The sequence below is a fragment of the Bombina bombina genome, chromosome 5, assembly GCF_027579735.1.
Source record: "Bombina bombina isolate aBomBom1 chromosome 5, aBomBom1.pri, whole genome shotgun sequence".
NCBI lineage: Eukaryota > Metazoa > Chordata > Amphibia > Anura > Bombinatoridae > Bombina > Bombina bombina.
The window spans coordinates 439,892,041-439,916,030 of NC_069503.1; the positions used below are offsets into that span (position 1 = coordinate 439,892,041).

General features: G+C 40.2%; 1 protein-coding gene across 1 annotated transcript in view; it reads right to left on the reverse strand.

Moving 5' to 3' along the window:
- The window catches only part of NEK11 (NIMA related kinase 11), a 625,868-nt gene that overhangs the window by 238,215 nt on the left and 363,663 nt on the right, over positions 1-23,990 (reverse strand). The window contains exon 9 of the mRNA XM_053714299.1: positions 11,821-11,940. Coding sequence (XP_053570274.1) covers positions 11,821-11,940 — 120 coding nt within the window. The remainder of the gene's footprint in view (positions 1-11,820; positions 11,941-23,990) is intronic.

The following is a 23,990-nucleotide window of genomic DNA, read 5'->3' on the forward strand; positions in this document are numbered from 1 at the left end:
ACATCTTGAGAGATAAACCAGCAGAAGTGCCTAGACCCTCACCAACTGATCACGCGGTGTACTAATGGGAACCATATATGACTTGACTGTGTTTACATTGCAGTCGACTGGCCTTGGATCGAGGAATCGACCAGACAGGGCCCTGGGTGCATGTACTTGAAATAGCCCAGTCAATCCGCCTAACTGTGAGAGAAAGTCACGACTTAGTGTAACAAAGACCTGGTTCTCCACAGAAAGATCAACCACTTTGTGTGGAACTAAATGCGGAACCAACTGTTCTTCTGTTTAATAACAATTTCTATCCCAACAGGTTATGATATACAAGTTGTAAGTTTGTTTTAATTATGATAACATTGTATGGTTTTTAGTGGTCCACAAACCACAAAGTTATACATTATATACATAGTTTCTTTGACCTGATGCAAGTTTGGTGGAGTATAAGGAAACGCAATATGGGAGTATAGATAACACCTAAAATGTATGCCTAAACAAAATGTTTCCCCCACACCGATTTGGTTACACAACATAGCTGGCGGCACATATCTTTTTTTTTTTTTTTTTTTTTTTAAATCAAAGTTTTTTATTTAGGTATTTAGCATTACAAAGTAATTAAAGAGACATTAGATACAACATCTTTAGTACATAATAACCAGTGCACAGAAAGCATGAAATGAAACGGTACTACAAAATACACATATCTTCATCAATAATACAGCTTAGATGTGCATAAATATCCAAATTAAGTGTTGAAACCCGACTAAACAAGCTAAAGGCACATATATTCATTATTTCTACTGGGTAATGATACCTATTTTTTTTCATTTTTTATATATTTAGATAAACACTCCTCCCAATTAGACTAGCCCACCTAATAGTATGATACCTGACATCTGCTTGTAAATAATGGACAAGAAATCATCAAACAAACTGTAGGAGAAGGGAATACAATTTACTCTATATGTATGTATTGTTTATAAGTTGGTCAGTTTGGATATCCATAACAACTTGTACATCCTATAGTATGGTAAACTAAATATAACAATCATTGAATTCTACATAACTTAAAGAGGGATATAAGAAAAGCTTATAACAATATATTAGTAATTACGGATGAACACAGCTGATTTGTTCACTTACAGTAAGAGTGAACCACAACTAAGAAGCGTTACTAGTACCGGTATAAAGAGGGGGGGGGTAGCTAGTGAGGTAAAGTGAAACATACAGCCAGACATGGGCAATTTGTGTATATGATAAAGTAAGTTTGAGGAAGCATGGGATTTTCATTAATATGATAGGGAGGGGAGAGACATGACCCTGAGCAAAAGTCACAGCTAGCATATTGCTTGTCCTCCCAATATTATGAGTATAGAGGGCTAATGGTGCCTAAGTCGATGGTGCCTACGGGTTGGACAGGTAAGGTAATTATATAGCCTAATGTATATATTCTATTGTCCCCTCTACAGAGAATTACCCACTACAGCAAATATTGACTGAAACATGTGTATGAAAATATACGCTTCCACAATGGTACAGCTCAGCCCGCATGCACTGATCCAAAGCTTATTAACACTTGTTGAATGAGGGGCCACTAAGCTCTTAATAAATCTAATGCATCGAAGCGATGTGAAAACTAGATTGGGGCCTATATTGCCAAAATGCAATTTTTTTTTATTTTTTTTTTATTTATTTTTTTTATTATTATTTATTTATTTATTTATTTTTTTATGATAGGGAGGAAGGCACCATTACAGGAAAGAATGCCCAATATAAGGTAGATAAGTTACATTAATACTGCAGTAGATGAGATACAATGATGGGCACAACCAGAAGAAAAAAAACTAATTAGTATGAGGGATAGCTACCTCCTGTGTTAAATATAAGTTATCAGCTGCGAATATACCTTCATTATACAATTGTAGTTAGCGAACACTTTAAAGACAGCACTTAAAAGTCACATATATGTTATGCAATTAACCCCACATTACTCAAAACATCCAACTCCTGAACTTTTATGAGGGGACATATTGCTAAACTAGGTGATGCATTAAACTGGTGAAGGGACAAAAGACATAATTGTCAATGCAGAAAAGAACCTGCAACCATATATATATGTGAAGGGGAAATAGTTTGCAAAGGCAGTAACCCACTGTATAAATGCAGGGATCAAATAGAGAGTTATGGTCTAGTGTCTTTGTCCCCCCAGAACTGCGCAAGCCTTCCAAGTTACAGATTTATCACGAACAGGTGATCTACGGAAGGATTATTATGGCAAAGCCCTTGTGGAGTCACGAATGGAGATAGAATTTATTGCACCAATCTCCCTGCAGGAACCTAAGTTATTTCTGCTCACCCGTCTGAGAGCTACCGAGAATATGACATAATGCAAAAGGTACTCCTGTAGCTTTGGTAAGATGGATATCTGAAGAAATGTATAACTCATAGACAAATACAGGCATATTCACAGTATTGACTATAGACTAAGTAAGTGACCTGCCTGTGTTATGGCACCTCTGATAAGCAAGCTCTAAGTCAGGAGACTAGTTATGCAGCTAGTTCCCCAGGAAATGTTGTTTCCCCTACTACATTTATACACATACTTCAGTAATACAGTAACTAAACTGAATAAATTGATAACTTTATATAAATAGATGGAGACCTCCACCAATTAGCATCCTAACCAATTGCCTCTGGTAAACAGGTATTAGTAAGATATATAATAACAGGTTACATTTATGGAATGAAGGAGGCCACAATGTTTAAATCACTGTGACTGTCTGTAAGGGGTCCAGCGAGATACTATCTCCGTTTGGGCAGGATAAGTGTTTCCAACAATACTCGTAATTATCAGCAGGCCAAAACAGGGAGTTCACACTGTCCCATGAGGGTCTTCAATTCACCCCAACACTAATCTAATGCACAGACGGTCACCCAATTCCACTACGGGTGGAGCTGATCAGGCCAGCAGTGCAAAACGGAGCCATGGTGGAGAACAAGTTGGATGGGTGTCGCAACAGGAGCTCTCTTACCCATATCTGATCCACTCGGTGCGAAGATAACCAGTAAGTGTAGGAGACCCGGAGCGCTTCTGGACCTGTCAGTGAGGGTCCCGCAATAAGTTCTAAGTCTCCGGTCGTCACAGGGCCACTGGATAAACTCACAAGGCTAGTCGAGTAGACTGCAGCATCTGCCCATGTGAGTGGCCGGTCTCTCAGCGCGTCGCGGGCGGTTGCGGCATCAGATCCCTCTCCTCCCAAATGCAAAGCACAGGTCTTCAGTAGATACACATCCGGCAGCTTTCGTGAGACCGTCGATGTGTACATAGTTGCGCTAGGATGGTGTTGTGGATCGCTATGTTGCCTTTCCTGCTCCGTCCCATCCGCCATTTGCACATCTATAGACGGCAGCATGTTAGGATTAGCCTTCAATATATGCAGTAGTTGTGCATGTCCATTTTCAGGGCTAAGGCATGTAAAAGTGCTTGGATTTCGCTATGTAGAGTATCATCCATGTTGGCAAGAATATATGCCCCCTCTTATTAGTGTTATAGAGTTTCTGCTTCACCCAGCAGACGGGGGGGGGGGAAATGCGCTGATGGTAGAAGGCCTCCACCAGATCTGTGCAGGAATCTAATAAAGCAGATGTATAGTTAAAATCTCCTCAAGTCCTGTATAAATCAGTTTAGCTTCGTTTCATATATCCGATTCTTCAGAAAAGAATTATTGTTTGCTGGTTGGAAAGTAGATGTTCAGTATATTAATAACATGAGGCCTAGAGCTACTATATTTTGCTTCTGGATCCGGCGGCTGCTAGGACCCGCCCCCCCGGCACATATCTTTTATAACTACCAAAACCACTGAGCGAAAGCCAAAAAAGTGCCCTGGCACTACCCTGATATGTTGTACTTTTAGTCTTGGTTATAATATGAATCGGCAACTATAAAATAGGAATTCTGGGTACAGAATAAAGACCCCTTTCTTAGATTAGTAAGCATACACAGTCATCTAGGGCAGCAGCACTACCAAGTAAAGCCCAGAAAGTTGCCAAGATGCTATGACTGCTGAGAAAAATGACGAAACCCTACCGGAATGAAGCCCGCCCTTAACTAATCACAACCTTCACCACCAAGGCCTAAAAGATTAGTATTGTCCCTCCCTAAATCAATAAGGTCTAGTGAGCCACGCAAAAATCCAGGACCGCCTTCCAGGGGTCTTGGAGACTGTCCTTTCTTTATATGTTCCGTACACTTAAGGATTACCACCCTCTGAGTTACTAACAAGTTTATTGTTGTTTACTAATTATTATTTTTTTATTGATTTCATTGTTTTTCCTACTTCTTTTGTTGGATTGCTTGTACTATAATTATATATTAGCATTTACAAAACCTAATCAATATATACTGTAATAACTAATCGTCTAGAGAGACAGACGAATACTCTGAACTTGATTTTTGTTAAACCTTAATAAGAGGAATCTCTTTTTTTTTTTTTTTTTTTTTTCTCGAACCCTTAAATCTCCCTTCTTCACACCTTCCCCCCCCCCCCACACTGTACCTGACAAAATGAACACTCAAAATAGCAAATTCCAAACACATAGCCTTAATTTCACCACAATTAACTCCATGAGCCTGAACAGTCCAGGGAAGAGGTCCATAGCGTTTCGAGATCTAAAAAATTTACATAGTCATGTCCTATTCTTACAGGAAACGCATTTTCTAAAAGGCAAAGAACCAAAATGGCATAACACACAATACCCCTCAGCCTACCTGGCATCAGGTCCCTCAAAAAAATGTGGAGTTGGAGTTCTGATCCACCGTTCAATCCCCTTTAAAAACACACACACAGAGAAAGATCCAGAAGGGCGTTTTATAATTCTGACGGGCACACTATATGAGCACCCAATCACACTGGCCTCCGTATATGCACCGAACAATAACCAACAAATATTTCTTAAACGATTTTCTAAATCCCTGTTGGACTTTGCGAAAGGCCCAGTGTTCGTAGCGGGTGACATAAACATCCCTCTAGACCCAGAACAAGACACGTCCAATGGCACATCTAGTGTTAGTAATAAAATACTCAAATCAGTAAAGGCAATGCTAATTGATCTACTCCTACATGATACCTGGCGCATAGCACACCCTACATCCAAGGACTTTACCTACTACTCGCCCCCTTGCGCAAAATACTAGCGAATAGATTATATATGTACAGATTCGGTTAGCTTAGACATGGTGGGTGAATGCAAAATTGGACATATCACATGGTCCGACCACGCCCCAGTCACTATTGAAGTCTTTTGGCCAGATTTGCCCCCAACGTCCTACATCTTGAGACTGGATGATACCCTTCTAGACAAGCCCTTAATTAAAATAGAATTACAAAAATCTCTAAATGATTACTTTTCGCACAATACTCCAAATCATACCTCATTACCTATCATGTGGGATGCACACAAATGCATAATACGAGGAGAAATTCTCAAACACACAGCCAGATTGCGCAAGCAGTACAGGACTAAACACAAATCGCTCTTAGATACAGTTGCTGCCCTGGAAGCAAGACATAAGCAAAACACAACAGACAGCGATATTAAACAACAACTACACTATGCTAGATCTGAACTCAATCAGCATCTCGCAGATGCCTATCAGAGTAAAATGCGATCCATCAAACAACATTACCACAAAAATGGAAATAAACCTGGGAGACTGCTAGCCCGATCTATTCGTAGGCAGCAACTCCGCGCACACATTTACAGCATTACAGACAAAGACGGCACCATAGTAAAAAGCAATAAGCAAATAGCTAACGCATTTAATCACTATTATAAAGCCTTATATAATATAAATAATAAGTCAGATATGCAAACTCAATCCATACACAAGGAAAAGGCTATAGATGCGTACCTAGCATCCCTAGATCTACCTTGTCTTACAAAAGAAGAAGCTGACACACTTGATTTGCCTATATCCCAAGATGAACTCACTTTAGCGATTAAAGATCTACCAAATGGTAAGAGCCCAGGCCCAGACGGGTTCACTATTAAATATTATAAAACCTTTTTTAGCACCCCAGCCACATGTCAGACAAACTGCAAATTATCATCCCAAACACTCCAGAAGCGACCCTCCTATTCCAATTACCAACAGTCAAAACACCACACACACGAGAGTTAATGCTAATAATGCTCACAGGAGCCAAAAAAAATAATACCCAAGAAATGGAAATCAAGGGTTGTCCCAACCCTAGAGGAGTGGGTTCACGTGGTTGACAAGCTGCTTATATTAGAGATTCCACTACTTTAAAATCAATCAGATAGACACACATGAGATGATGCAGGCTACGTGGAAGGGCATTGGTCTGTGAACAAGACAGTTCCGAAAGAGGCAAAATAAGAGGTACACCATTCAACATCCCCCCCCCTATGAAATCTCCCTCCCCCCCCCTTTGTTTAAGTAAGTATTGTTTTGTAGACATACAGTTACATGTTATGAGGAAGGAGGAGAGCATAAGAAAAGATAAAAAATATAACAAGCTTACTGAGCATAGAAGTTAATTATAATATGCATTTGCAAGATGGAAAACACGCAGTTGGATATACACTTATTTTGCCTACATTTTGCCTACATTTGTTAATGTACATATAAGATGTGTAAGTTATGATTTGATTCCGCTGTATGCATAATTTGTTTTAAAAAATAATCAATAAAGCTTGTTTCAAAAAAAAAAAAAGGAAATTTATGCTTACCTGATAAATTTATTTATTTTACGATATGACGAGTCCACGGATTTCATCCTTACTTGTGGGATTAAATCTCCTGTTAGCAGGAAGTGGCAAAGAGCACCACAGCAGAGCCGCACATATAGCTCCTCCCCTCCCTCCCAACCCAGCCATTCGACCGAAGTTAGGAAAAGAAAGGAAAAGCCAAAGGTGCAGAGGTGACTGAAGTTTAACAAAAATAAATACCTGTCTTAGAAATTACAGGGTGGGCCTTGGACTCGTCATATCGTAAAAGAAATACATTCATCAGGTAAGCATCAATTTCCTTTTCTTTTACAAGATAAGACGAGTCCACGGATTTCATCCTTACTTGTGGGATACAATACCAAAGCTACAGGACACGGATGAAAGGGAGGGACAAGACAGGAACCTAAACAGAAGGCACCACTGCTTGAAGAACCTTTCTCCCAAAAACAGCCTCAGAAGAAGCAAAAGTATCAAATTTGGAAAAAGTGTGAAGAGACGACCAAGTTGCAGCCTTGCAAATCTGTTCAAAAGAAGCATTGTTTTTAAATTCCCATGAGGAAGCCACAGCCCTAGTGGAATGAGCCGTAATTCTTTCAGGAGGCTGCTATCCAGCAGTCTCATATGCCAGACGGATGATACTCTTCAGCCAGAAAGAAAGAGAGGTAGCGGTAGCTTTCTGGACCCTACGCTTTCCAGAAAAAACAATGAATAATGAAGATGATTGACGGAATTCCTTAGTCGCCTGCAAGTAAAACTTCAGGGCACGGACCACATCCAAATTATGTAACAGACGCTCCTTCTTAGAAGGATTAGGACACAAGGAAGGAACAACAATTTCCTGATTAATATTCTTATTAGAAACAACCTTAGGAAGGAAACCAGGTTTAGTACGTAAGACCACCTTATCAGAATGAAAAATAAGATAAGGCGAGTCACATTGAAACGCAGAAAGCTTGGAAACTCTACGAGCAGAAGAAATAGCAACCAAAAATAAAACCTTCCAAGATAACAACTTAATATCTATGGAATTCATGGTTTCAAACGGAACCCCTTGAAGAACATTAAGAACTAAATTCAAACTCCAGGGTGGAGAAATTGGTCTAAACACAGGCTTGATTCTGGTCAAAGCCTGACAAAAAGACTAAACGTCTGGAACATCTGCCAAACGCTTGTGAAGTAAAATTGACAAAGTAGAGATTTGTTCCTTTAAAGAACTTGTTGATAACCCTTTCTCCAATCCTTCTTGGAGAAAAGACAGAATCCTGGAAATCCTAACTCTACTCCATGATTAGTTCTTGGATTCGCACCAAGATATTTACGCCATATCTTATGGTAAATCATTCTAGTAACAGGCTTACGTGCCTGAATCAAAGTATCAATGACCGAATCAGAGAACCCCCGCTTAGATAAGATCAAGCGTTCAATCTCCAAGCAGTCAGCTGCAGAGAAATTAGATTTGGGTGTTGGAAGGGACCCTGAATGAGAAGGTCCTGCCTTAATGGAAGTTTCCACGGTGGCAGAGAGGACATGTCCACTAGATCGGCATACCAAGTCCTGTGAGGCCACGCAGGAGCGATGAGAATCCCTGAAGCCCTCTCCTGCTTGATCCGAGCGATCACTCGGGGAAGAAGAGCAAACGGTGGAAACACATAAGCTAGGTTGAACGACCAAGGCATCTATCAGTTCAGCCTGAGGATCCCTGGACCTGGATCCATATCTTGGAAGCTTGGCATTCTGATGAGACACCATCAAATCCAACTCCGGTATGCCCCATCTGAGAATCAGATAAATTTGGCCGAAGCCAACTGAGGCCACGCCTGAAGTGCATTAAATATTGCTCTCAGTTCCAGAATATTGATTGGAAGTAGAGACTCCACCTGAGTCCACACACCTTGAGCCTTCAGGGAATTCCAGACTGCACCCCAGCCTAGTAGACTGGCGTCCGTTGTCACTATCAACCAAGAGAGTTTGCAGAAACACGTCCCTTGGGACAGATGATCCGGCGACAACCACCAAAGAAGAGCGTCTCTGGTCTCCTGATCCAGATTTATCTGAGGAGATAAATTTGCATAATCCCCATTTCACTGTCCGAGCATGCAAAGTTGCAGTGGTCTGAGATGAAACCGAGCAAACGGAATGATGTCCATTGCTGCCACCATCAATCCAATTACTTCCATGCACTGAGCCACTGATGGCCGAGGATTGGACTGAAGAGCTCGGCATGTATTCAGAATCTTTGACTTTCTGACTTCTATCAGGAAAATTTTCATGGATATAGAGTCTATCAGGGTTGCCAAGAATTGGAACTCTTTTCTAGATTCACCTTCCATCCATGAGTCCTCAGAAAGGACAACACCAAGTCTGTATGAGATTTTGTCAGATGGTAAGATGACGCCTGGATCAGAATATCATCCAGATAAGGCGCCACTGCAATGCCCCGCGGCCTGAGAACCGCCAGAAGGGACCCTAGAACCTTCGTGAAGATCCTGGGTGCTGTGGCCAACCCGAAGGGAAGAGCCACAACCTGAAAATGTTTGTCCAGGAAGGCAAACCTTAGGAACTGGTGATGATCCTTGTGGATGGGAATATGAAGATATGCATCCTTCAAGTCCACGGTAGTCATATATTGACCCTCCTGGATCAATGGCAGAATTGTTCGAATAGTCTTCATCTTGAAGGATGGGACTCTAAGAAACTTGTTTAGACTTTTTAGATCTAAAATAGGACGAAACGTGCCCTCTTTCTTGGGGACCACGAAAGGATTTGCTCTTTGCCACTTCCTGCTAACAGGAGATTTAATCCCACAAGTAAGGATGAAATCTGTGGACTCGTCATATCTTGTAAAAGAAACATCCACAATTTCCATGTCATATATGGTGCAAATGTAATGCATATTAACATATTGTCTCAACAAAGCCCTAAAATGTACTATTGTGATGCGCTCCTAAAGTGTCTAAAGAATGTGCATTTATTGACAGAACCTCATGTTTATGTATAAGTAACATGGAGTCATAGGGCCACATTTAACAAAGCCCGGATGGACAAGGTTTCGCTTCCACTTACCTCCCTGTCACTGATTGCAACAAGCATATTATTGACCATATTGCCGCCCGCAATTAACATTGCACAAGCATCTGCCCAATGCTCACTCTAGGCCAATGGCGCATGAGATGGGGCTGTCATTCACCACAGGTGAATTTTTCTGGGATGATTTTAATCCAGCAGCTAAGAGCTGGCATACAGGCTAGGTCTGATGATCGCTCCTTCTTAACTATCCACTGCAGGCTTGCACATGCAAGTCTGCAGCGAATGCGCTCCAAAGCTGCATAAGCAGCTTGATAAATATGGAGCCCATAATGTTTGTTCTGCTCCATTTTATGAAACAGTGCAGTATGTTGTGTTTATAAGATGTCTTTACAACTTTCCACAATTGTGCTACGTACTATGACAGGTAGCCAGGGAGTTTCTGACCCCCAACCATTATAACACTGGTATTCACTGAAAGGTCTCCAAACAACCTCTCCAGTTACACAAGCCTTACCACACTCTGTATCTTGAACAGTTTTTGTATAGTTCTATGCATTTTATTCATTAAAAAAAGGAGAGATGAGTAAACTTTAGTGACTCATCAATGTTGGAAACCTATTATAGCCCTATTCAAAATCATGCATTGAGGCAGACACTCCTGAAAATATGTGAAGTAGGGCCTCACGCTACTCAAAATAATGAGCAATGGCAGAAATAACACAATGTTCCATATGCAACACTTCCCCAGACTGATTGTTGCAGGTGATGTCGCATACAAATCTGTGCCTTATAATGACACAGTAGTTCTCCATCTGTTTTATGCACTGATTCTTTATCAGGGCACCTACTAACAACAATTACTTATCATTATAGCATATCATTTCACATATTTTATTTACTGTTCATAAAATATTGTTTTCTCTAAAAAATAAATGAGAAAAATTATAAATGAATAATTGAATTTTGAATAGTGGTGACTTGTTGCATTTCTTTTTGGTCCATATAGACCACTGTTTTTCAAATCTATCCTCAGGCCTCCCCAACAAGCCAGATTTTCAGCATTACCTTGGTTGAGAGCAGGTAAAATAACCATGTTTATTTAACCTGTGCGCCAGTTCAGAAACCCTCAAAATATGGCCTGTTAGGGAGGCCTGAGAATAGGTTTAAAAACCAGTGATATAGAAACATAATGCATCAAAGTATAAGGGTAGAATTTTCTTTTATGGATTAAAAAAAAGGGAAATTAGCAATTTGCATCTCGCACACACTGGACTCCTGCAGTCCCTCATATAAAACTATTTGCTTATGTGTGGATAATAAAGAATATCTGAGTCAGTGCAAAACATACCGTCTTCACAATGTTCCTATACCGTCTTCACAATGTTCCTATACCATCTTCACAATGTTCCTATACCGTCATCACAATGTTCCTATACCGTCTTCACAATGTTCCTATGCCGTCTTCACAATGTTCCTATGCCGTCTTCACAATGTTCCTATGCCGTCTTCACAATGTTCCTATGCCGTCTTCACAATGTTCCTATGCCGTCTTCACAATGTTCCTATACCGTCTTCACAATGTTCCTATACTGTCTTCACAATGTCCCTATACTGTCTTCACAATGTTCCTATACTGTCTTCACAATGTTCCTATACTGTCTTCACAATGATCCTATACTGTCTTCACAATGTTCCTATACCGTCTTCACAATGTTCCTATACTGTCTTCACAATGTTCCTATACCGTCTTCACAATGTTCCTATACTGTCTTCACAATGTTCCTATACTGTCTTCACAATGTTCCTATACTGTCTTCACAATGTTCCTATACTGTCTTCATAATGTTCCTATACTGTCTTCACAATGTTCCTATTTTGAAAAACTGCAATATGAACCTTAATTATTATTATATTTCTAAATAGTTCATTAACTAAGGTAAACACAATATTTTCTGTATACATGGTGCTTATTAATGGATATGTAATCAAAAATGTAAAAAAAAAAAAAGTACTGCTAATGCTTCTTGACATTCCGCTTTTACTAACTTTAGCCTCTTTGCTTTTTCATCAGCGGCATGTAATTTGCGTAGCCTCATTCTTTCTCTTGGGGTCATTTTCTGGACCTCTGACAGCTCACGAAGTGTTTGAAGGTGGAACTTTCTCTGACTAAAAAGTAAAACACATGAATAACAGTTATTTTATTTTTGAACAAATTCATTATAGCAAAAACATATACACTAAATATATATTTTAAACAACTGCACTACAGAATAATAAGTAAAGTTTATTCCACAGTTCGTTATAAAGATTATATAATAAGGCTGAAATAAATCTGAATTGATAATGACATTTCAAGTGGGACATGATAAATTTGCATCATTTTCTTAAATAATTTGTATTACACTATAATCTGTTTAAGTCAAGCTTTGTGAAATGGCAGACGGTAGAAATAATTATGAAAAAATGTCAACATAAATCAAATTAATGGCTTTTCACATAGTGCCATTTTATTCAAACAATAGTTAAGATGACATTACATAAAGAGCCTTAAGCCTATTTTGCCTTATATATTGATTATGGAAGAGCAAAACTGATTTATTTAACAAGCAAAGTAAAGATCATAATTAGAGGGCAAGAAAATGTGTTGCTTAAAATAACCGAATTGCAGAATGTTTTTACTTGAACTTAATTTTTAGTTTATATGTTGGTAGCATCACACATCTAAAGGTCACATATATATGCGCAGGCCATTTGTTAAAGGGAAATTATTCAGATAGAGCATACACATTTAAAATAGTCTCCAATTTACTTATACTATCAAATGTATTTTGTTCCCAGTGTATTCTTTCTTGAAGTGGATACCTAGATAGGGTAGCATTCAGCGTCTGGAGAACTATGGGCCCGATTACGAGTGGCATGCTATTTATCGCTCCCACTCGAGCATTAACTGTAATGTATCCCCCAATGGGCTCCATTTATCAATCATTTGGGGAATTCTCCTTTCTGTTCTCCTATCAGTTCTCCACAGCTCGCCTATGGAAAGGCGCACATGTGCGCCCGTATTTATCATAAAAAAGTTGTTTTTTCTCCATAGGAGAGCTGAGGAGAAAACAAAATTTATGCTTACCTGATAAATTCATTTCTCCTGTAGTGTGGTCAGTCCACGGGTCATCATTACTTCTGGGATATTATCTCCTCCCCTACAGGAAGTGCAAGAGGATTCACCCAGCAGAGCTGCTATATAGCTCCTCCCCTCTACGTCACCTCCAGTCATTCGACCAAAGGACCAACGAGAAAGGAGAAGCCCAAGGGTGTAGTGGTGACTGGAGTATAATCCAAAATTTTTTTTAGCCTGCCATAAAAAACAGGGCGGGCCGTGGACTGACCACACTACAGGAGAAATGAATTTATCAGGTAAGCATAAATTTTGTTTTCTCCTGTTAAGTGTGGTCAGTCCACGGGTCATCATTACTTCTGGGATACCAATACCAAAGCAAAAGTACACGGATGACGGGAGGGACAGGCAGGCTCTTTATACGGAGGGAACCACTGCCTGAAGAACCTTTCTCCCAAAAACAGCCTCCGAAGAAGCAAAAGTGTCAAATTTGTAAAATTTGGAAAAAGTATGAAGAGAAGACCAAGTTGCAGCCTTGCAAATCTGTTCATCCTCATTCTTAAAGGCCCAAGTGGAAGCCACAGCTCTAGTAGAATGAGCTGTAATTCTTTCAGGAGGCTGCTGTCCAGCAGTCTCATAGGCTAATCGTATTATGCTACGAAGCCAAAAAGAGAGAGAGGTAGCCGAAGCTTTTTGACCTCTCCTCTGACCAGAATAAACGACAAACAGGGAAGACGTTTGACGAAAATCCTTAGTTGCCTGTAGATAAAATTTCAGGGCACGGACTACATCTAGATTGTGTAGCAGACATTCCTTCTTCGAGGAAGGATTAGGACACAAAGATGGAACAACAATTTCTTGATTGATATTCCTGTTAGTGACCACCTTAGGTAGGAACCCAGGTTTAGTACGCAGAACTACCTTGTCTGAATGAAAAATCAGATAAGGAGAATCACAATGTAAGGCAGATAACTCAGAAACTCTTCGAGCCGAGGAAATAGCCATTAAAAACAGAACTTTCCAAGATAACAACCTGATATCAATGGAATGAAGGGGTTCAAACGGAACACCCTGTAAAACATTAAGAACTAAGTTCAAACTCCATGGCGGAGCAACAGTTTTAAACACAGGCTTGATCCTAGCTAAAGCCTGACAAAAAGCTTGAACGTCCGGAACTTCTGACAGACGTTTGTGTAAAAGAATGGACAGAGCTGAAATCTGTCCCTTTAAAGAACTAGCGGATAACCCCTTTTCTAAACCTTCTTGTAGAAAAGACAATATCCTTGGAATCCTAACCTTACTCCATGAGTAACTCTTGGATTCGCACCAATATAAGTATTTACGCCATATTTTATGGTAAATCCTTCTGGTAACAGGCTTCCTAGCCTGTATTAAGGTATCAATAACTGGCTCAGAAAAACCACGTTTTGATAAAATCAAGCGTTCAATTTCCAAGCAGTCAGCTTCAGAGAAGTTAGATTTTGATGTTTGAATGGACCCTGGATCAGAAGGTCCTGTTTCAGAGGTAGAGACCAAGGCGGACAGGATGACATGTCCACTAGATCTGCATACCAAGTCCTGCGTGGCCATGCAGGTGCTATTAGAATCACTGATGCTCTCTCCTGTTTGATTCTGGCAATCAATCGAGGAAGCATCGGGAAGGGTGGAAACACATAAGCCATCCCGAAGGTCCAAGGTGCTGTCAAAGCATCTATCAGAACCGCTCCCGGATCCCTGGATCTGGACCCGTAGCGAGGAAGCTTGGCGTTCTGACGAGACGCCATGAGATCTATCTCTGGTTTGCCCCAACGTCGAAGTATCTGGGCAAAGACCTCCGGATGAAGTTCCCACTCCCCCGGATGAAAAGTCTGACGACTTAAGAAATCCGCCTCCCAGTTCTCCACTCCCGGGATGTGGATTGCAGACAGGTGGCAAGAGTGAGACTCTGCCCAGCGAATTATCTTTGATACTTCCATCATTGCTAGGGAGCTTCTTGTCCCTCCCTGATGGTTGATGTAAGCTACAGTCGTGATGTTGTCCGACTGAAACCTGATGAACCCCCGAGTTGTTAACTGGGGCCAAGCCAGAAGGGCATTGAGAACTGCTCTCAATTCCAGAATGTTTATTGGAAGGAGACTCTCCTCCTGATTCCATAGTCCCTGAGCCTTCAGAGAATTCCAGACAGCGCCCCAACCTAGTAGGCTGGCGTCTGTTGTTACAATTGTCCAGTTTGGCCTGCTGAATGTCATCCCCCTGGACAGGTGTGGCCGATAAAGCCACCATAGAAGAGAATTTCTGGTCTCTTGATTCAGATTCAGAGTGGGGGACAAATCTGAGTAATCCCCATTCCACTGACTTAGCATGCACAATTGCAGCGGTCTGAGATGTAGGCGTGCAAAAGGTACTATGTCCATTGCCGCTACCATTAAGCCGATCACCTCCATGCATTGAGCTACTGACGGGTGTTGAATGGAATGAAGGACACGGCATGCATTTTGAAGCTTTGTTAACCTGTCTTCTGTCAGGTAAATCTTCATTTCTACAGAATCTATCAGAGTCCCCAAGAAGGGAACTCTTGTGAGTGGAAAGAGAGAACTCTTCTTTTCGTTTACCTTCCATCCATGCGACCTTAGAAATGCCAGTACTAACTCTGTATGAGACTTGGCAGTTTGAAAGCTTGAAGCTTGTATCAGAATGTCGTCTAGGTATGGAGCTACCGAAATTCCTCGCGGTCTTAGTACCGCCAGAAGAGTACCCAGAACCTTTGTGAAGATTCTTGGAGCCGTAGCCAATCCGAATGGAAGAGCTACAAACTGGTAATGCCTGTCTAGAAAGGCAAACCTTAGATACCGGTAATGATTTCTGTGAATCGGTATGTGAAGGTAAGCATCCTTTAAATCCACTGTGGTCATGTACTGACCCTCTTGGATCATGGGCAAAATTGTTCGAATAGTTTCCATCTTGAACGATGGAACTCTTAGGAATTTGTTTAGGATCTTTAAATCCAAGATTGGCCTGAAAGTTCCCTCTTTTTTGGGAACTACAAACAGATTTGAGTAAAACCCTTGTCCTTGTTCCGACCGCGGAACTGGATGGATCACTCCCATTAATAAAAGATCTTGTACGCAGCGTAGGAATGCTTCTTTCTTTATTTGGTTTTTTGACAACCTTGACAGATGAAAGCTCCCTCTTGGGGGAGAGGATTTGAAGTCCAGAAGGTATCCCTGAGATATGATCTCTAACGCCCAGGGATCCTGAACATCTCTTGCCCAAGCCTGGGCGAAGAGAGAAAGTCTGCCCCCCACTAGATCCAGTCCCGGATCGGGGGCCCTCGATTCATGCTGTCTTAGGGGCAGCAGCAGGTTTCCTGGCCTGCTTGCCCTTGTTCACGGACTGGTTAGGTTTCCAGCCTTGTCTGTAGCGAGCAACAGCTCCTTCCTGTTTTGGTGCAGAGGAAGTTGATGCAGTTCCTGCTTTGAAATTACGAAAGGAACGAAAATTAGACTGTCTAGCCCTAGGTTTGGCTTTGTCCTGAGGCAGGGCATGGCCTTTACCTCCTGTAATGTCAGCGATAATCTCTTTCAACCCGGGCCCGAATAAGGTCTGCCCTTTGAAAGGTATATTAAGCAATTTAGATTTAGAAGTAACATCAGCTGACCAGGATTTTAGCCACAGTGCTCTGCGTGCCTGAATGGCAAATCCGGAATTCTTAGCCGTAAGTTTAGTTAAATGTACTACGGCATCTGAAATAAATGAGTTAGCTAACTTAAGGGTTTTAAGTTTGAGTGTAATCTCATCTAGTGTAGATGATTCAAGTGTCTCTTCCAGAGACTCAAACCAAAATGCTGCTGCAGCCGTGACAGGCGCAATACATGCAAGAGGTTGCAATATAAAACCTTGTTGAACAAACATTTTCTTAAGGTAACCCTCTAATTTTTTATCCATTGGATCTGAAAAAGCACAGCTATCCTCCACCGGGATAGTGGTACGCTTAGCTAAAGTAGAAACTGCTCCCTCCACCTTAGGGACCGTTTGCCATAAGTCCCGTGTGGTGGCGTCTATTGGAAACATTTTTCTAAATATCGGAGGAGGTGAGAACGGCACACCGGGCCTATCCCACTCCTTAGTAACAATTTCAGTAAGTCTCTTAGGTATAGGAAAAACATCAGTACTCGCCGGTACCCGCAAAATATTTATCCAACCTACACATTTTCTCTGGTATTGCAACTGTGTTACAATCATTCAGAGCCGCTAACACCTCCCCTAGTAATACACGGAGGTTTTCCAGCTTAAATTTAAAATTTGAAATATCTGAATCCAGTCTGTTTGGATCAGAACCGTCACCCACAGAATGAAGTTCTCCGTCCTCATGTTCTGCCGCCTGTGACGCAGTGTCTGACATGGCCCTAATATTATCAGCGCACTCTGTTCTCACCCCAGAGTGATCACGCTTGCCTCTAAGTTCTGGTAATTTAGCCAAAACTTCAGTCATAACAGTAGCCATATCCTGTAATGTGATTTGAAATGGCCGCCCAGATGTACTCGGCGCTACAATATCACGCACCTCCCGAGCGGGAGATGCAGGTACTGACACGTGAGGCGAGTTAGTCGGCATAACTCTCCCCTCGTTGTCTGGTGAAATATGTTCAATTTGTACAGATTGACTTTTATTTAAAGTAGCATCAATACAGTTAGTACATAAATTTCTATTGGGCTCCACTTTGGCATTAGCACATATAACACATGTATCTTCCTCTGAATCAGACATGTTTAACACACTAGCAATTAACTAGCAACTTGGAAATGCTTTTTCAAGTAATTTACAATAATATGAAAACGAACTGTGCCTATAAGAAGCACAGAAAAAATTATGACAGTTGAAAATAATTAAGTTATAGCATCAAATCTTTGTAAGAAATATACAATTTTAGCAAAGGATTGTTCCCATTAGCAAAGGATAACTAACCCTGGCAGCAGAAAAAATACACAAATAAACGTTTTTTATCACAGTCAACTACACTCTTCACAGCTCTGCTGTGATGATTACCTCCCTCAAAAAAGGCTTTGGAGATCCCTGAGTTCTGTAGAGATGAACCGGATCATGCAGGAAGAAAAATGAACCTCTGACTGAGTTTTTTGATGCGTAGTAAAAGCGCCAAAAATGGCCCCTCCCCCTCACACATAACAGTGAGAGAGATCAGTGAACTGCTTTAATTTAAACAAAACTATTGCCAAGTGGAAAAAATAGTGCCCAAAACATTTTTTCACCCAGTACCTCAGAGAAATAAACGTTTTTATATGCCAGCAAAAAAACGTTTAACCTCAATAAATTAATTGTTATTTAAAACCTATTGCAAGTCCCTGCAAATTAGGTTAAGTCTATGCATACAGTATAAAACCAGTGAAGTACCATTCCCCAGAATACTGAAGTGTAAAATATACATACATGACAGCCTGATACCAGCTACATCTACTGCATTTAAGGCTGAGTTTACATTATAACGGTATGGCAGGATTTTCTCATCAATTCCATGTCAGAAAATAACAAACTGCTACATACCTCTTTGCAGATTAATCTGCCCGCTGTCCCCTGATCTGAAGTTTACCTCTCCTCAGATGGCCGAGAAACAGCAATATGATCTTAACTACTCCGGCTAAAATCATAGAAAAAACTCAGGTAGATTCTTCTTCAAATTCTACCAGAGAATGAATAACACACTCCGGTGCTATTATAAAATAACAAACTTTTGATTGAAGGTAATAAACTAATTAAATCACCACAGTCCTCTCACACATCCTATCTATTCGTTGGGTGCAAGAGAATGACTGGAGGTGACGTAGAGGGGAGGAGCTATATAGCAGCTCTGCTGGGTGAATCCTCTTGCACTTCCTGTAGGGGAGGAGATAATATCCCAGAAGTAATGATGACCCGTGGACTGACCACACTTAACAGGAGAAATAATGATACATTTTCCAGTCGGATTAGTATCTTCTCCTTATTTATCACTAAAAATGAGCAACTATTCTCCATGTCAATCATATATAAACCAATAGAAATATTTATACAGCCTTCCTAGTAGCTTTGTTAATGCCCCTCTTCAGAAAACGTTCATATAAGAAAATAGATCTACATTTTCATTGTTTTTGTGCTTCAATTTTAGCGCTTTTTTATATCTTATTTTTATGCCCCAATAGATATCATTTTTGTTCTCTGTTATATATTATTTTTGCGCTACATTATATATTTTTTTCACTCCATCATAAATTATTATTGCGCTCCAATAACTTTTATTATTGAGCTTTGTTATAGATCATTTTTGCACCTTGTATAGCCCTTTTTTTGTGTAACTGCTTCTACAACTGGTAGAGAATAGATTACTAATGCTGTTCTCCACTGTAGCTATGGGGAACTATAATGCAGGAACTTGCAAGAGAATTTTCAGTCCTCCACAGGAGAATATAAATGATAAATTTGTAAGTAGAAGAATTAATGAGAACTATATGAAATACGGCTAAAAAGATCTAATTTAACCCTTTTTTGTAGAACATGTTCTCCAAGAAGAGTGAGAACAGAGTAGGAGAATTTTACAGTCGAACTTGCCCAATTTTAGGCGCATTTTTGAATGATAAATAGGGGAATTATTTCTCATGAGAACTTTTAGGAGAAAATATAGGAGAATTGGAATGATAAATGGAGCCCATAGAAGTCAATAGAGCAAGAAAAGTGGGGGGAAAATCTAACACTGTACTCGTGCGTGTGTGTGTGTTTATGTATATATTGTGTGTGGTGTGTGTGTGTGTGCATATATGTGTGTGTGTATGTGTGCATATGTATATATATGTGTGTGTGTATATATATATATTTGTGTGTGTGTATATGTATATATATATGTGTGTATATAAGTATATGTGTGTGTATATGTATATGTGTGTGTATATATGTATATGTATATATGTGTGTATATGTATATATGTGTGTTTGTGTATATGTATATATATGTGTGTGTTTGTGTATATGTATATATATGTGTGTGTTTGTGTATATGTATATATATATGTGTGTGTGTGTATATGTATATATATGTGTGTGTGTGTATATAAGTATATGTGTGTGTATATGTATATGTGTGTGTATATATGTATATGTATATATGTGTGTGTGTGTGTGTATATGTATATGTATATACAGTGGGGCAAAAAAGTACTTAGTCAGCCACCAATTGTGCAAGTTCTCCCACTTAAGAAGATGAGAGAGGCCTGTAATTTTCATCATAGGTATACCTCAACTATGAGAGACAAAATGTGGAAACAAATCCAGACAATTACATTGTCTGATTTGGAAAGAATTTATTTGCATATTATGATGGAAAATAAGTATTTGGTCACCTACAAACAAGTAAGATTTCTGGTTCTCACAGACCTGTATCTTCTTCTTTAAGAGGCTCCTCTGCCCTCCACTCATTACCTGTATTAATAGCACCTGTTTGAACTTGTTATCAGTATAAAAGACACCTGTCCACAACCTCAAACAGTCACACTCCAAACTCCACTATGGTGAAGACCAAAGAGCTGTCGAAGGACACCAGAAACAAAATTGTAGACCTACACCAGGCTGGGAAGACTGAATCTGCAATAGGCAAGCAGCTTGGTGTGAAGAAATCAACTGTGGGAGCAATAATTAGAAAATGGAAGACATACAAGACCACTAATAATCTCCCTCGATCTGGGGCTCCACGCAAAATCTCACCCGTGGGGTCAAAATGATCACAAGAACGGTGAGCAAACATTCCAAAACCACACGGGGAGACCTAGTGAATGACCTGCAGAGAGCTTGGACCAACGTAACAAAGGCTACCATCAGTAACACACTGCGCCGCCAGGGATTCAGATCCTGCTTAAGCCAGTACATGTCCAGGCCTGTCTGAAGTATGCTAGAGAGCATTTGGATGGTCCAGAAGTGGATTGGGAGAATGTCATATGGTCAGATGAAACCAAAGTAGAACTGTTTGGTAGAAACACAACTCGCCGTGTTTGGAGGAGAGAGAATGCTGAGTTGCAACCAAAGAACACCATACCTACTGTGAAGCATGGGGGTGGCAACATCATGCTTTGGGGCTGTTTCTCTGCAAAGGGAAAAGGATGACTGATCCGTGTACATGAAAGAATAAATGGGGCCATATATTGTGAGATTTTGAGTGCAAACCTCCTTCCATCAGCAAGGGCATTGAAGATGAAATGTGGCTGGGTCTTTCAGCATGACAATGATCCCAGACACACCGCCAGGGCAACGAAGGAGTGGCTTCGTAAGAAGCATTTCAAGGTCCTGGAGCGGCCTAGCCAGTCTCCAGATCTCAACCCCATAGAAAACCTTTGGAGGGAGTTGAAAGTCCGTGTTGCCCAGCGACAGCCCCAAAACATCATTGCTCTAGAGGAGATCTGCATGCAGGAATCGGCCAACATACCAGCAACAGTGTGTGACCACCTTGTGAAGACTTACAGAAAACGTTTGACCTCTGTCATTGCCAACAAAGGATATATAACAAGTATTGAGATGAACTTTTGATATTGACCAAATACTTATTTTCCACCATAATTTGGAAATAAATTCTTTCCAAATCAGACAATGTGATTGTATGGATTTGTTTCCACATTTTGTCTCTCATAGTTGAAGTATACCTATGATGAAAATTACTGGCCTCTCTCATCTTCTTAAGTGAGAGAACTTGCACAATTGGTGGCTGACTAAATACTTTTTTGCTCCACTGTATGTGTGTATATGTATATATGTGTGTTTGTGTATATGTATATATATGTGTGTGTTTGTGTATATGTATATATATGTGTTTGTTTGTGTATATGTATATATATGTGTGTGTGTATATATGTATATATATGTGTGTGTGTGTATATAAGTATATGTGTGTGTATATATGTATATATGTGTGTGTGTGTGTATGTATATGTATATATGTGTGTATATGTATATATGTGTGTTTGTGTATATGTATATATATGTGTGTGTGTGTGTATGTGTATATGTATATATGTGTGTGTGTGTGGATATGTATATGTATATGTGTGTGTGTGTGTGTGTGTGTGTGTACAAGTCTCATTTGAAGATGTGTGCAATCACTAAGAGTTTACAGTCATATTTAATATCCATTGTTTAAGAGATCAACAGCTAACTTCTAATTAAAGGGACATGAAACCCATTTTTTTTCTTTCATGATTTAGAAAGAGCATACAATTTTAAACATCTTTCTAGTTTTCTTCTATTATCTAATTTGTGTCATTCTCTAGATATACTTTGCAAAAAAGCATATCTAGATAGGCTCAGTAGCTGCTGATTGGTTGCTGCATATAGATGCCTTGTGTGATTGGTTCACCCATGTGCATTGCTATTTCTTCAATAAATGATATATAAAGAATGAAGCAAATTAGATAATAGAAGTAAATTGGAATGTTGTTTAAAATTGTATTTTCTACTTAAATCATGATAGAACATTTTTGGGTTTAGTATCCCTTTAAAGAGATATGAAACCCAAACATTTCTTTTGTGATTCAGACAGAGCATACAGTTTGCTTCTATTATCAAATGTGCTTTGTTCCCATGGTATTCTGTGTTGAAGAGATACCCAGATAGGCATCTGGGGCATCACATTGTAGGAAATAGGGCTGCCACCTAGTGCTCTCGCAAATGGATAACATTCTTGCAAAACTGCTGCCATATAGTGTTCCAGACACTATGGGGCCTATCTATCAAGCTCCGAAAGGAGCTTGCTACATAACCTGCTCCATAACCTGTCCGCCCTGCTGGCGGCCCATTGGCCGCAAGTCTGCAAGGGGCGGCGTCGCACCAGCAGCTCTTGTGAGCTGCTGGTGCAATGTGCTGGGTACGGAGAGCGTATTGCTCTCTGTATTCAGCGAGGTCTGGCGGACCTGATCCGCACTGTCAGATTAGGTCCGCCAAACCTTGCTAAATAAAGGCCTGAGCCTATGGCCTCTAGTTATCAAGCTCCGTACGTACCTGCCTTCGCCGGCCCCAATACGCTCGCCTACCATCGCCGCTGCGAACCTGAATACGTTCACCAAAGTTATCAAAAAACCTGTCAAAAAGCCGCACACCAAGTACGGGCGATGAGCAGCGGACTGTGATAGTTATCACTCATCCGATCTCGCTGCTCTTCGGCTTTTTTACAGCTTTATTGATAAGCTGTCACTAAGCACTCACACTATACTATACTGTTCTACCCCCTATACCGCCGCCCCGGAGCCCCCCGCAACTAAATGAAGTTATTAACCCCTAAACCGCCGCTCCTAGACCCCGCCGCAACTATAATAAATGTATTAACCCCTAAACCGCCGCTCCCGGACCCCTCCGCCACCTACATAATACCTATTAACCCCTATCCTGCCCCCCTATACCGCCGCCACCTATAATAAAGTTATTAACCCATATCCTGTGGATCCCGGACACCGCTGCAACTAAATAAATTGTTTAACCCCTAAACCGTCGCTCCTGGACCCCGCCGCCACCTATATTAAACTTATTAACCCCTAATCTGCCCCCCCCCACAACGTTGCCAACTATAATAAAGTTATTAACCCCTATCCTGCCCCCCCTATACCGCCGACATCTATATTAAACTAATTACCCCTATCCTGCCCCCCTATACCGCCGCAACCTATAATAAAGTTATTAACCCCTAAACCTAAGTCTAACACTAACCCTAACACTGCCCTAACTTAAATATTAATGAAATAAATCTAAATAAATATTACTCTTATTAAATTAATTATTCATATTTAAAACTAAATACTTACCTATAAAATAAACCCTAATATAGCTACAATATTACTAATAATTATATTGTAGCTATTTTAGGATTAATTTTTATTTTCCAGGCAAATTTAAATTTATTTTAACTAGGTTCAATAGCTATTAAATAGTTATTAACTATTTAATAGCTACCTAGATAAAATAAAGACAAATTTACATGTAAAATAAAAACTAAACTAAGTTACAATTACACCTAACACTACACTATCATTAAATAAACTATTCCTATTTAAAACTAAATACTTACCTGTAAAATAAACC